General features: G+C 39.1%; 1 protein-coding gene across 4 annotated transcripts in view; it reads right to left on the bottom strand.

Moving 5' to 3' along the window:
• Positions 1-12,996, bottom strand: part of Pparg (peroxisome proliferator activated receptor gamma) — a 129,897-nt gene that overhangs the window by 29,135 nt on the left and 87,766 nt on the right. For 3 of the 4 annotated variants that reach the window (XM_013352917.2, XM_005365039.3, XM_005365038.2), the window contains one exon: positions 10,107-10,245. In XM_013352917.2, coding sequence (XP_013208371.1) covers positions 10,107-10,245 — 139 coding nt within the window. Of the gene's footprint in view, positions 1-10,106; positions 10,246-12,996 lie in introns of those variants that run through there. The other variant, XM_026788051.1, reaches the window with a different exon arrangement.

Genomic DNA, 12,996 nt, shown 5'->3' with positions numbered 1-12,996 from the left:
TTCTTTTCAGCCTCTCATTATTCTCTTCCATTTTAGCTACACTGGGATAGGGAATGTCAGCTTAGTGAGAAGCCTTCCCACCTGGGCCCCAGGTCCACTGGGTTCCCTCAGTCTATGACCTTGACACTTCCCTCTTCCGTTTTATAACTCTGGCTACAGTAGTTGACAATAACGTTTTTCTTTTCTCCTCTAGCTTGCAGTCCTCCATAAAGACAGGCGTCTTGCTTATTATACTCAGCACTTAGTACATTGTTGGGCACATGTATTAAGTACTTATAGAGCATTTTGAAATAAAATGAATAAAACATATATTCACCAAGCTCAACAAGGTCCCACCCCTCCCTAAGGATCAGTAGTTAATGGTTGCTGGTAGAGGCAGAGGTATTTTCTTCAGTAGTGTAGCCACTGGTAAGCTGCCAAGCTCCTGAAAATAGCTCCCACACACGCTTCTGTAAGTTATCCTGAGTAAACTCACTAATCACAAAATAAAGGAAGGAGGCAGAGAGAGAAAGGAAGAAGAGGAAGAAGGACGATGATGACAATAACATGGAAGTAGAAGGGAACTAGCTAGTTTCAAAGAGGAAAGGGACAAGGAAAAGCAATAGGGTGAGTATGATATGTATACATGCAAATGCCATAATTATACTCATTAATTAATATATGCAAAACAACAACTTAACGACTGTGTAAAAGATCCTTTTATAGTCCCCTGCAAAGCCATTCTGAACCACTCCTTTCACACAGAACTAATCATTTGCTTTGCTGTCCTTTGAGTAATATGGAAGAAAAGGGGGCAGAGCATGTGAGAACCACTTGGGAACATTCTAAAATTAGGTGTCTCTCATGAAACATTTTAATAAGCCACCGCTATATCCAAATAGGATATATATATATATATACACATATATATGTATATATTTAACTTTATTTATATATATATATAAATATATAAACTTGAGGTTTGAAAAAGCTTTCTAAATGCTAGGCTTTCTTTTATATGAATATTAGTGTGAGGCTTTTTACAAAGTTTCTAATGGGTTTACAATAGTTATTCTGCTAGAACAGAAGCTATATGAATACTAGGTTTTATTTGCTCCTGGGTATAACAAAACACATATATAATAAAAATGTGAAGAATTAAACTTCAAAACACTGAGTTTAAAAATAGACAGATGAGTCAATATGTACATTGGGAGTTTATATAAGAGAAAGTAAGAATTATGACATATTAAAAAAATGAAGAAATTGTGGATTGGATATATGGGTCAGTGGTAAAGTGCTTTTTTAACATGCATAATGAAGCTTTGGGTTTGATTCCCCAGCATGGCAAATAATAAAACAAAATAAAAATAAAAACAAACACCACATAAATTGTGAAAAAACCTTGGAAAACATCAGAGTTATTATACAGTGAGACAGAAGTTACTAGAATCATCTACTGTTTCACAGACCACCCCACACTGTCTCTTCACTTCCTAAATAATTATTAAGTGACTCTCATGTATTAGATACTGTCTTAAGCTCAGGTTAAAGGCCAACTTCTTTCCTGCTGAGCTATCTCATTGGTCCTCTGTCTTTTAAAGAAGGATTTATTTATTTTTAGTGTGTATAAGTATTTTGCTTGCACATATATCTTTGCATCCTGTGTGTGAAATGCCTATGAGGCCAGAAGAGGGTATAGAATTCTTTGAAACTAGAGTTACTGACCCTTGTGAGTGCTGGAAACCAAACCTGGGTCCTCTGCAAGAGCAGCAAGTGCTCTAACTACTGAACCATACTTCCAGCCCCTCTATGATTAAAATTTTATAGGTAGAAACTATAAATATACATGGACATTAACATGATTAAAATGCATTTACCTTTCCTAGCAGGCAGTCATTATATCTAATTTAAGCAAAGAAAGTCACCTATTACACTGACAATTCTGCTTTCCCTCACCTAGCAAAAATAGCCAAAAAACATTTCAAAATCACTTTAAATAGAATATATTAAGGTAGTACCCCACTAGAATCTGAACAAATGCATATTTTCATAAGCCAAAGTTCTAAAAAATTGCTAAATCTCATGAATAAATTATCTATATTGCTAAATAACTCTGTTATAAGTTAGGCACAACTTGATCCACAGGTGGGTTAGCATTTTTACACATCAGGAGTGTAGCAAAGGAAAGAGACAGGTCCTGCTTGGTGGAACTACATCTGCATGTAAAAGATCTGAAGCAGAGAAACATTTTATTTGCTTCTTTGTACAAGCCAGAGATTCATATAGCTCAGGCTAATCTTGAACTTGATAGTAGTGAGGATGACCTTGAACAACCCGCTCCAGAGGTTATAGGAGTCTGCTCCCGCACCTGGAATTTTGTTTTTTAAAGGGGAGAATGCTGGTTGTATTTGTTTATTTGGAGTCCTGTGTAATTCCAGCTACACCCACATCAGGTGACTATTGAGCAAAGTCACAAACAGGGTTTAGCAAGGCACCTGCTTCCTAATGTAACTTTTATTGTTGGGGTGGAAGTGTTGTGGGGCTATACTTCATCCCCAACAATAAATTCTTACACTTGTGAACACTATATAATGTGGAATCTGATAAATAAAAGTATCTTTAAATTTTTGTTTGTTTAGGACAGCTGTAATCCCATCTTTCACATTTTGTATAGTATGACAAATAGTTCCTAAACATTTATCAAGGGTTGTCATCAGTGTCTCTTATATAAATCAGCTTTCTTCTGCAGCAACTGCTAATGCATCTCAAGCATGACTGTTAGCACCTACAGTTCCTATCAGTCTATATGAAACTTTGCTAATGTTTAGTCTTGCTAGTGTGAGTATATCTTGAAACAAGAAATCTCCCTTTAACATTAGATCTTGTATTCTGTATTGATAATAGAGCAAGTTCAAAACTAAAAATAAATAAAATAAATTCTGTGTATTATAGGTCAGATTGGCAGCCGCTGCTCCTCCAGCAGATAAAGAACAAACCCCAAAATTTAGTTTATCTGTTGGTCTCTTAACTTTTTTAAGTTGTTAGGATTGGTGTTTTTAGTTTAGTATTTTTTTTTAATTTTTATTTTTAAGATGTGACAAGGACGGAACCCAGGGCCTGGTACATGCGAGGCAAGTGTTCTATCAGGGGACTAAATCAGCACTCCAGTTCCCACCCTTTGAGTGGAGAATCAAAGGAGGGAAAGGAAGGTGGGCAGTTGTTTCGTAGAAGGCTGAAGTTAAAGTGTAGACACAAAGACAGCCATTATACATTGGGGCCCAGGTATATATAGAGTCTCCTACCAGTAATGATTAATTTCCAAAGACAAAAGGAAAATGTTCTCTGTGTTACTCTGAGTCACTGAGAGAGAAGTCTGGCCTTTAGGAAGGCAGCAGAATTAACACTACCACCACTGTTGTCAGGAAGTCAACTTTTTGATTTCTTCTCTGTGATAAAGCAGCTATATGGTTTACAGAAAATTATGCAATATCTATGGTCCCCAATTGCTTTATCTGCAGTAGAGGAACTAGGAAAAGATGTCTCAAGATTCCTTCTTATCTTTATATTTAGCTCTAAAACACTACAAAGATCTAATCACACTGCACTCACAGCACTTGGGAATACACTTTTTGCTTTCTTTTCTAAAGCAATGCTTGTTCCATCTTTGAGGCTTTACAAAGCCTGTTGTAGCACTTGTCACATACTTCAGTTTAGTATTTGGCATGGCCCAGTGGTAGAGCGTGTGCTTAGCAGGTTTGATCGCTGGCATCAAAAAAAGAAAAAAAGAGAATTATCTAGAGAAATGTATCTCAGTTAAAAAAAATATCACATGTCTAGAGAGATGTCCCCAACTAGGTCCTTGGGCAGCTGAGGAGAGAGAGCCTGAAATGGCCCGATCCTATAGCCATACTAATGAATATTTTGCGTATCACCATAGAACCTTCATCTGGCGATGGATGAAGATAGAGACAGAGACCCACATTGGAGCACTGGACTGAGCTCCCAAGGTCCAAATGAGGAGCAGAAGGAGGAAGAACATGAGCAAGGAAGTCAAGACCTCGAGGGGTGCACCCACCCACTGAGACAGTGGGGCTGATCTAATGGGAGCTCACCAAGGCCAGCTGGACAAGGACTGAAAAAGCATGGGATAAAACCGGACTCTCTGAACATGGTGGACAATGAGGGCTGCTGAGAAGCCAAGGACAATGGCACTGAGTTTTGATCCTACTGCATGTACTGGCTTTGTGGGAGCCTAGCCTTTTTGGATGCTCACCTTCCTAGACCTGGATGGAGGGGGGGGGAGGACCTTGGATTGCCCACAGGGCAGGGAACCTTGACTGCTCTTTGGACTGGAGAGGGAGGGGGAGGGGAGTGGGATGTGGGGAGTAGGGGGAGGGGGAGGGAAAAGGGAGGCGGGAAGGAGGCAGAAAATATCATACTCACTCTTCCTCTCATCTGTCTGTCTCTGTGCATGTGTGTCTGTCTTTATGTGTATGTGTCTGTTTCGCTGTGTGTATGTGTGCCTCTGTGTTTGTTTCTATGTGTGTGTGTCTGTCTGTGTATGTGTGTGTTTGTCTGTCTCTCTCTGTGTGAATGTGTGTGTCTGTCTGTCTCTCTCTGTGTCTCTCTCTGTATGTGTGTGTGTGTCTCCCTTTCTCTGTGTCTGTTTCTATGTGTATCTGTCTGTTCATCTCTGTGTATGTCTCTCTCTGTATATGTGTGTGTGTCTGTCTCTCTCTCTCTCTCTGTGTGTGTGTGTGTGTGTGTGTGTGTGTGTATCTGCCTAACTCAGCAGAATATGGTATACTGGGAAGAGGCAAACCATTTTGAAGAGCAAGCAGAAGGAATCAGAGAAGTCTTCAGGAACAGACATTTGAACGGGGCCTTGACTGTCAGTTGGATTCTGATAGGGAGCATCAGGACAGGATCCAGAGGGAACAGCATTTGTCAGTGCAGAGATTGTTTCCAGGAACGGAAAGATACAGTTTGCCTGAAGTCTAACTGGTAAGGGGTAGGAGTGGGCCCCTAGAGAAAGATACCACCACAGACTCATCAACGAAGGGGCTTTGCCACCTTTTCCTTCACGCCACAAAGAAGACAGGTCCATTGCTCTTGTTTTTTCATGTGGTGATAGAGGACATTGTGATAGATGTGTGTGTTAGAAAAGGCCTGTTCACCTCATGGTGGCCAGGAGGCAAAGGGAGGAGAATGGGGCCAGGCCTCACATACATCCCCTTCAACAAGGGGATACTCTCACTAGGTTCCACCACCTCCACAGCACCAGGCACTGGCAAGCAAGCCTTCAACATGGGCCTTTGGGTTTGTTCAGATTTAAAATACAGCAAAGAGTTTTTTTGTTTTTTATTTGAGTAATAAAGCTTAAATCTATCATTTAGGCATTCATGCTATTTTCTAGGGCTACTGTTTGCCAGGCACCGGGACAACTACCTCAGACTTGCTGAATGCCACAAAAATAGTGAAACCACTTTTTTCCTTCAGATTTTTATGAAACCATGAGAAACTATTTTTAAAGTTGTCAGCTTTTTATCTTCAATAAAAGGAAAACCCCCACATCATTTGTATCATAGAACATCTTAATCAGCAAAGCTTTCACTAATTTTTAAACATACAAAAACATTATTATCAAATTTCAATGTTATAGGGAAAGCCTGACTGAGTGATTCATTAGTAGCACAAACTAATTCTGTCCTACTTCAAACTATTTTTTAAATGTATTTACCCTAAAACTAGTTATTTAGTTTATATGTAAAAAGTAGCTCTGAATATGAAATAGTCACTGTTCAAAGTGCTTTATGACAGGGCGTCACACTGATTGTGCCCAGTGATGCAAAAGACATTTAAGTAATCTGTGGGACTATAAATGGTCCAGCAAATTACAGATTTTAAATGATCAGAATAATTGGCACATGTTTCTCTTGCTTATTTACAGGGAAACCTGCAGTGGTTTTTTTTTTTTTTTTCTAGTCCATGCTGAAGATGGGCATTTGAGAAACAGCCTTGTTTCCAGCAAGGAGGATTCTAAAAGTGTGTCCTTCGACAGCATCTAGTCTGTGACAGAACAGAGCTGCAAGTGCTACCTGAAGAACTTCGGCCATAGGCTATTATCTGCATCTAGAGTGTCTACCAAAGACCCAAGTGTTCAAGTGTCACTTCCAGAGGTGGGAAGTCTCCAGGTCCTCAAGTGTGCGTCTTTGGAGAGGACTTTGTGACCTCAGCTCTTCTCTTTCTCTTTTTCACTCTCTCAAGGATGACCTGTTTCACTACAGGCAACAGGGCCAAACACCATGGATTAGAACCCAAAAGCTGTGAGATAAAACTTTTTTAGTTTGATTATTTTTGTTTGTTTATTTTGAGATAGGGTCTCACACTGTAGCCTAGGCTGGCTTTGAATGGCAATCCTCCTGCCTCAGCTTCTTGAGTCTAGAGTTATAAGTATGTACCACCACCCTGGCTCAACCTTTAGTGAAATTTGAAATTTGAAGAGAAAGTTGAAATGGACCATGTGTACTTTTTAGGTAGATTGTTTTAGGTTTTTACTCTAGCCTTGCATCATCATACAACCAATATGCTAAGTATATCAAACTGATGAGCAGCTTGATTCAGGCACACAAATTATGATTTTATGACACCAAAACATATGGGTGAAACATTCAAATTCAGGTAACTGATATGCAGATGCTTACATGTTTTGGAAGACTCTACCATTGTCTAGTAAAATGTATGGACTGGCTGGCTGAAAGGTGAAGAATTCAGTGAATTATATTTTCCATTATAAATAACGAGCTAATTGTCAACTCTGAAAGGGTTTAGTGATCACTGGCTCTGTGACTTTGGGCATTATTCTCCACAGCCTTTTGGTTCCTTGAGAGTCACTGCAGAATCTCCCTTCAAAGCTACAAGGGCATTGCTATTAAAGAATTTAAACAGATTAAGTGGGCTAAACAGAGGCAAAGAACAGGAAGAAAGGAATGCAGTGTATATGTGGGAGAATGAGACAGGAGGATTGTGAGATCCAGGTCAAACTGAGCTACATAGTAAGACCTTGTTGCTGTGGAACAATCTTTGTACATTGTCAATATGTATTACTTTCATTGATTAATAAAGAGCCGACTGGCCTATAGTTGGGCAGGATGAGATTGGGTGGGAAGTCAGACTAGTAGGACACTGGGAAGAAGGAAGGAGTCTGAGAATTCACCAGCCAAAGGCAGGGAAAGCAGGGCATGTACAAAATGAGGTAACAAGCCACGAGTCACGTGGCAGCAGTAAATAAACAGAAATGGGTTCATTTAAGTTATAAGAGTTAGCTAAAAGGAAGTCCGTGCTATTGGCTGAGCATTTATAATTAATAATAAGTCAGTGTGGTTATTTGGGAGACAGCTGGCAGTACAGAAAACTCTGCCTACACTTTGTCTCCAAATAAAACAGATAAAATAAAAGTTAGAAATAAAGCAGCACATCCTGGAGCATGTTGGCTCAGGGGCATGCTTATTCTTGTGCACAGTGACAGCAACTCCATAATGACGTTCAGTAGGATGCACAGGATGTCTCCTCTGTAATTTAGGTAAGGCATCCATTTTATGTGGATGGAAGCTTCACATTGACTAGTATGACTACAACCACTAAGAAAATGTATTCAGAAATGTTTCCTCATCAGGATTTGAAGCCCACTGCAGATTCCCTTCCTGTGTACAGACAATATGGATGTTTCCTCTATTGTTCAGCAAACACACTTCTCTGAAAACCTCTGAGAAGGAGTTTTCTTAGTCACCTTTAATTTCTTTAATGGTTGAACTCCTTAGGTCTCTGATACCTTGACATTTAACTCCCATTGGTTCTTGCTTTTGTAAGGACAAACTGAACACACTTTTCATATCGGCCCCCTCTAGGTAGAGTAAGTGAAATAGGTTTGTTTACTTGTTTACTTTTGAGACAGGATCTCACTATGTTGCCAAGTTGGCCTAGAATTTGTTATATAGACCACGCTGACCTCGAACTCATAGATCTTCCTGCCCCTGCTTCCTGAGTGCAAGTTTACTGTTAGATAAAGTCAAATGATGACTTTATTATCAAGTGCATGGTAGTTTTCTTTGATTTTTCTGGATGGAAAAATATACTATTCATATTAAATAAGTCCAATTTTTGGGAAGAAGGGTATTAGGAATGGACTCTGGGGCCTTGTGCATGCTAAGCTCTGCACTAAGCCACATTCCCTGCATATAGTTGAAATACTATTTTTACTTGCAAATGCTAAAGAATTGGAGATACATTTTTGTGTGAGGTGTGCTTGTTTGTAATCCACAGGAAATATATTTTACATCAGTGTTGTGGTTCCTATAAGTGCTAAGAACGATATTTCATATGAATGTGAGACATGATAATTTTTTTAAATAGTCAAAACCTAAAATAATCATTAGAAGCAGTACTGGCATGCTTTCCGAGACTATCTTGATGATAATGACCTCAAAGTCAATGATTTCTTCATAAAGATGAAATAAGTTTGCTGCAACTTGATTGCATCAACTAAAATAAAGTTCTTGGCTTAAAAACTTGATCTTATGTTTTATGAGGTCTGAAATAAAAAGGAAACTGATGGAATTAAACCAGCAAATTATTTTGCAATCAACGACTGCAGTTATACACTGCTACAAAGCAGATGTGGTCAAATGTTGAGGAAAGTTGGACCAAATTCCCTTCCTGTCCAGTGCTGTTGATAGCTCTATTCATAATGTACTCTTGGTTTTAAAGGAACCGGCCCATAATGACAACGACAGCTTTTACTGCTTTCAAGAGGGCAGAGTATCAACCAATTGTTCACTGACAAGCATCTTGATGGTAACCACTGTGAGGAACAAACAACTTCAAGATGGGATACAAATTAATCCTTACAGATATATCAGAGTCCACACAGATGAACACTAAGTTCAAAGATTATCTTCTTACCAGATCAGTTTTGCGAGAGATGAAAGCAAAAGAAAGTAAAGATCGGAGCTGGGGTTGTAGCTCAGTGGTAAAGTGCATACTTAGTGTGTACAAGGCCCTGGTTCTGATCTCCTGCATGAGAGAAAGAAAGGAGGAGAAAGGAAGGAAGGAGGAAAGTAGGGAGGGAGGAAGGGAGGGAAAATTGGATATCAAATGAAATAAAACTTCAGACTTAATTTGATAACTTTAGTATATGTTAGTTCTTGAACCCATAAGGATTTTTTTTTGTAAAAAGAATTGACTAATAAGACTTGACAAACATAACACTGTGAAGTCACAACTAGAATTAGTTTTGTGGGCCAGTCAATCAATCAGAACCAAATGGGAATGAAGAAGTTGTTTTTAGCAGGCATAGATCGTCTATGATTATTGAGAGTGAGTGCTATAGCTCATGAACACATGGTCTTCTCTACTATTTCTCTGAAGCCAACAAAATCTTTTTTTTTTTAATGCTGGGGATGGAACCTCAGGATCTCATATGTACTATAAAATACTCCTTCACATGGCTACACGCTATAAGTCTGAATCTAAATAGAGCTTAAAAAGTGTGAAGTTTTATCCTCTTGTATTTATGTAGCATTGAAATTTTGTGGGAATTAAAGATATTTATGACTTTTTTCTACAAATCTGTGTGTTCTCTGAAGTAAAAGACAACGCCATGCTCATCTTTGCATGGTAAAGAGCAACAAGAAAATACATGAGCCCAAATTCTGATATGCTACTTAATTCTGATACTCTCAGAGACAATATTTTTTAAAAAGTGGGTATTAATGACCAATGCATAATAGTATAATTTAGCTTTTAAACTGTTTTTAAAAAGATTTCAATGCAACATAAAAATCATGTTTATCCTTACATTTGTGTTAAAATATTACAGTTTTCCACAGATCTTTTCCCCAAGTTTTAAATCTTCTCTCCAGCCCAGCCAAACAGAGGAGGATTCTATGTAAAAGCTGAAATAGTTGGCCTACACAAAGAAGCTCTCATCAGGATGAGTTTGAAACCTGTCATTTTATAGAAGAATTGTACCCATTTCCATTAGCTGTCCTAGTGCCTACTGACCTGGACCTAGCATTGGCCATGAGAGTGACAAGGTGCATACATGGTCCTCAGTGTTCACTTACCATTGTGAGACATCCCCACGGCGAGGCACTTCTGAAACCGACAGTATTGACATTTATTTCTACTTTTTTTGTGAATCCGACAGTTAAGATCACATCTATCATAAATAAGCTTCAATCGGATGGTTCTTCGGAAAAAACCCTACAAAGGGATATGGAAAAGAAACAATTTTTAAGTCTGTGTGACACACGGAAGCAGCAGCCTGAGGATAAAGACATACTCACTGACCTGGATATCAGAAAAAGTGGATTTGGATTGGGAAAATAGCTCAATCAGGAAAGTGCTTGCCTTGCAAGACTGAGGCCATAGTTCAATCCTTAGGTCCCTTTGTAAAGATGCTGAGCCTCATGTGGTGTATGCTTGTCATTCCAGGACTGGAAGGTAGAGACCAGAGGAATCCTGGGACCCATTGACCAGTCAATTTAGTCTAATTGGTGAGCTCCAAGACAGTGGGAGATCCTGTCTCAAATATGGTTGACAGTATTCATAAGGATGATACCTGAGGCTGTCCTCCATCTTTTATATGCGTGCATATACATATACACCTGTACCCTATAAATATGCACATCTGTGTACATAAAACATACATGAACTTATGCATATACTTATAAGTATGTGGGTTTGTGACACAGTTTTTCCATGGGGGCCTTGTATAAGTGGCTTTCTGTGGCTTACTGCAAACCAAAGAACAGGAGGATCCTCTAGGGTCCTTTTGCACCTCTTAGACACTGAGCACATCCCAGTGATGTCAGGCAGTGTACCTTGGCTCTACATTTGGTTTTCAGCATGTTCTAAGAAGTGCTCTGGATTTAATGTAATGCAAATAAAACACCATGTAATCAGTCCAGTCTCTCAGCAAATGATTCCAGCAGCGTGCCCCGGCCTTCATAATTGTGCTAAGCAGCTTGGCAAAGTTATAGTTATTTCCTTCTAAAGTATGATCAGGGCCAATAAAAATCCACATGTGGATAACTTTTTGGAATTCTCCATGTTGCAATTTCCTGCAGAATTTGCTTTATTTATTTATGTAGTTGAAAGAATCCCCCACCATTGTAGCTTGCAAGCAGAAAGAGATAGCAGGAAATAATATGAGAAGCAATTGGGAAATCCTCAGAAAATCTGCTACTTCAAGTTGCAAATACGTCCTTCTGGGGCTAAGGTAGTACTCTTCTGAATTTACTACATATTTTGGATAGACCTGCAGAAAATTTAATTGTAGTTGCCTTCTAGCTCTATTGTGTGTGTGTGTGTGTGTGTGTGTGTGTGTGTATATGTCCATAGTTTCCTCATTTCTTATTGTGTTAATCTTCATGAAACTCATTTCTCTCAAATTCATCTGGTCCTGTTAGGTATGGAAAACTTGAAATGGGTCAGCAAGATGACTTAGCAGGTAAAAGCACCATGTAAATCTAACAATTCAAGTCTGGTCCCTGGAACCCATGTTGGAAGAAACAAATGGGCCCCTCAAGGTTGTCCTCTATGAGCACTGTGCCATATGTTCATACTCACACTTAAATATCATACACAGACAACAATATAAATACAAATAAAATTTAATTATAAACAACACAAGCCCCCACTGAGTTAATATTGGCTCTGCTTTGGCATGGATTTTAACTTTCTCCAGCTCCACCTCCCTAGAGCTTCTGTACATGTTACCAGCGAGCTACCTCCCCGCCTTCAGCATTATGTCTTGGACAGTAAACAATAGGCATGTTCTATGGCCCGCTTGACATCCTTACTGGAAAGGTCACTAGTCCTTCAATTCACTGTCTGCAAATGAAGTCCTGGCCCTCCCTATAAGCTCTCGTACTGTGGCCTTTTCCAATTCAGCTGGGGCAGCTCAATGCCCTGTTTCTCAAGCCAAAATTCATGAAGTCATATTGGCTTTTTTTCTTGAAGTTACTTGATCCCTTTCTTTCCCTCAAGTGGCTAGCCTTTTCTCTAAATACAGGCTTAGTATTCCATTATCTGAAATACTTGGGAGCATAAGTATTATGGATTTCAGATTAAAAATAATTCTCTAGAATAGTTGCATATACAAAGTTATCTTGGTCTTGGGGGAACATATGGACCCAATGTCTGTAAGCATTAAACCTGTGTTCCTCTTTACCTTTTTCCTGTGCTAAGATTCCAACCACTCTACCTACCACTGATCCACACCCCCCTTTCTGAGAAAGGGTCTTACTGTATAGCCCAGGCTGTCTTCAAACTTATGGTATTTTTTGCATTAGTCTCCCAAGTGCTGTGGTTGCAAGGCAGGTGCTACTGTGATCAGCTCATATACGGAGTCTGAAGGTGGTGATAGGGATCAATCCAAGGCATTATACAAGCTAAGCAAGCTATCTTTGAGCTACCGAGCCTTTGGATTTTTAAAGACAATAGTCTCACTATGTAGCCAGGCTGACCTTGAACTTGGGTTTCTCCAGTTTTGTCCTTCTAAGTGCTGGTATTTTAGTTGTGTACCTCCATGAGGAGCTGAAAAATATCTTTATATAGTAATTTTAGTGAACCCATGTTTTGACTATGACCTGTTCAAAGAGGTCAGCCATGAAATTTTCCATTTGACATTATATTGGCACTCAAAAATTTTGGGGCCTTGTGGATTTTGTATTCTAGGATTGGGAAAATTTAATCTGTATGCATATGTTCACTTTCTTCATCACAAATTTTTGGTAACATCTTAACTTCCTAGTCAGCCTCATCTCTAACTTGATGCTGATGTCCTGTCCTTCTATGTGCCCCACTTCTGGAACTCGGTCTCCTTACTTTTTATTCTGTCTTGTTTCTAGTAGTACTTGTGACTTCCTAGCATATGGCAGAAATCATCTACCTAAGAGATTAGATGCTCAGCATGCATGTCTAAATGTTTATTCTCTGCTCTTCCTTACT

The sequence above is a fragment of the Microtus ochrogaster genome, unplaced genomic scaffold (genome assembly GCF_000317375.1).
Source record: "Microtus ochrogaster isolate Prairie Vole_2 unplaced genomic scaffold, MicOch1.0 UNK1, whole genome shotgun sequence".
NCBI lineage: Eukaryota > Metazoa > Chordata > Mammalia > Rodentia > Cricetidae > Microtus > Microtus ochrogaster.
Note: the sequence above shows the minus strand (reverse complement) of the source record. Positions and strands in the feature narration are given on the sequence as shown.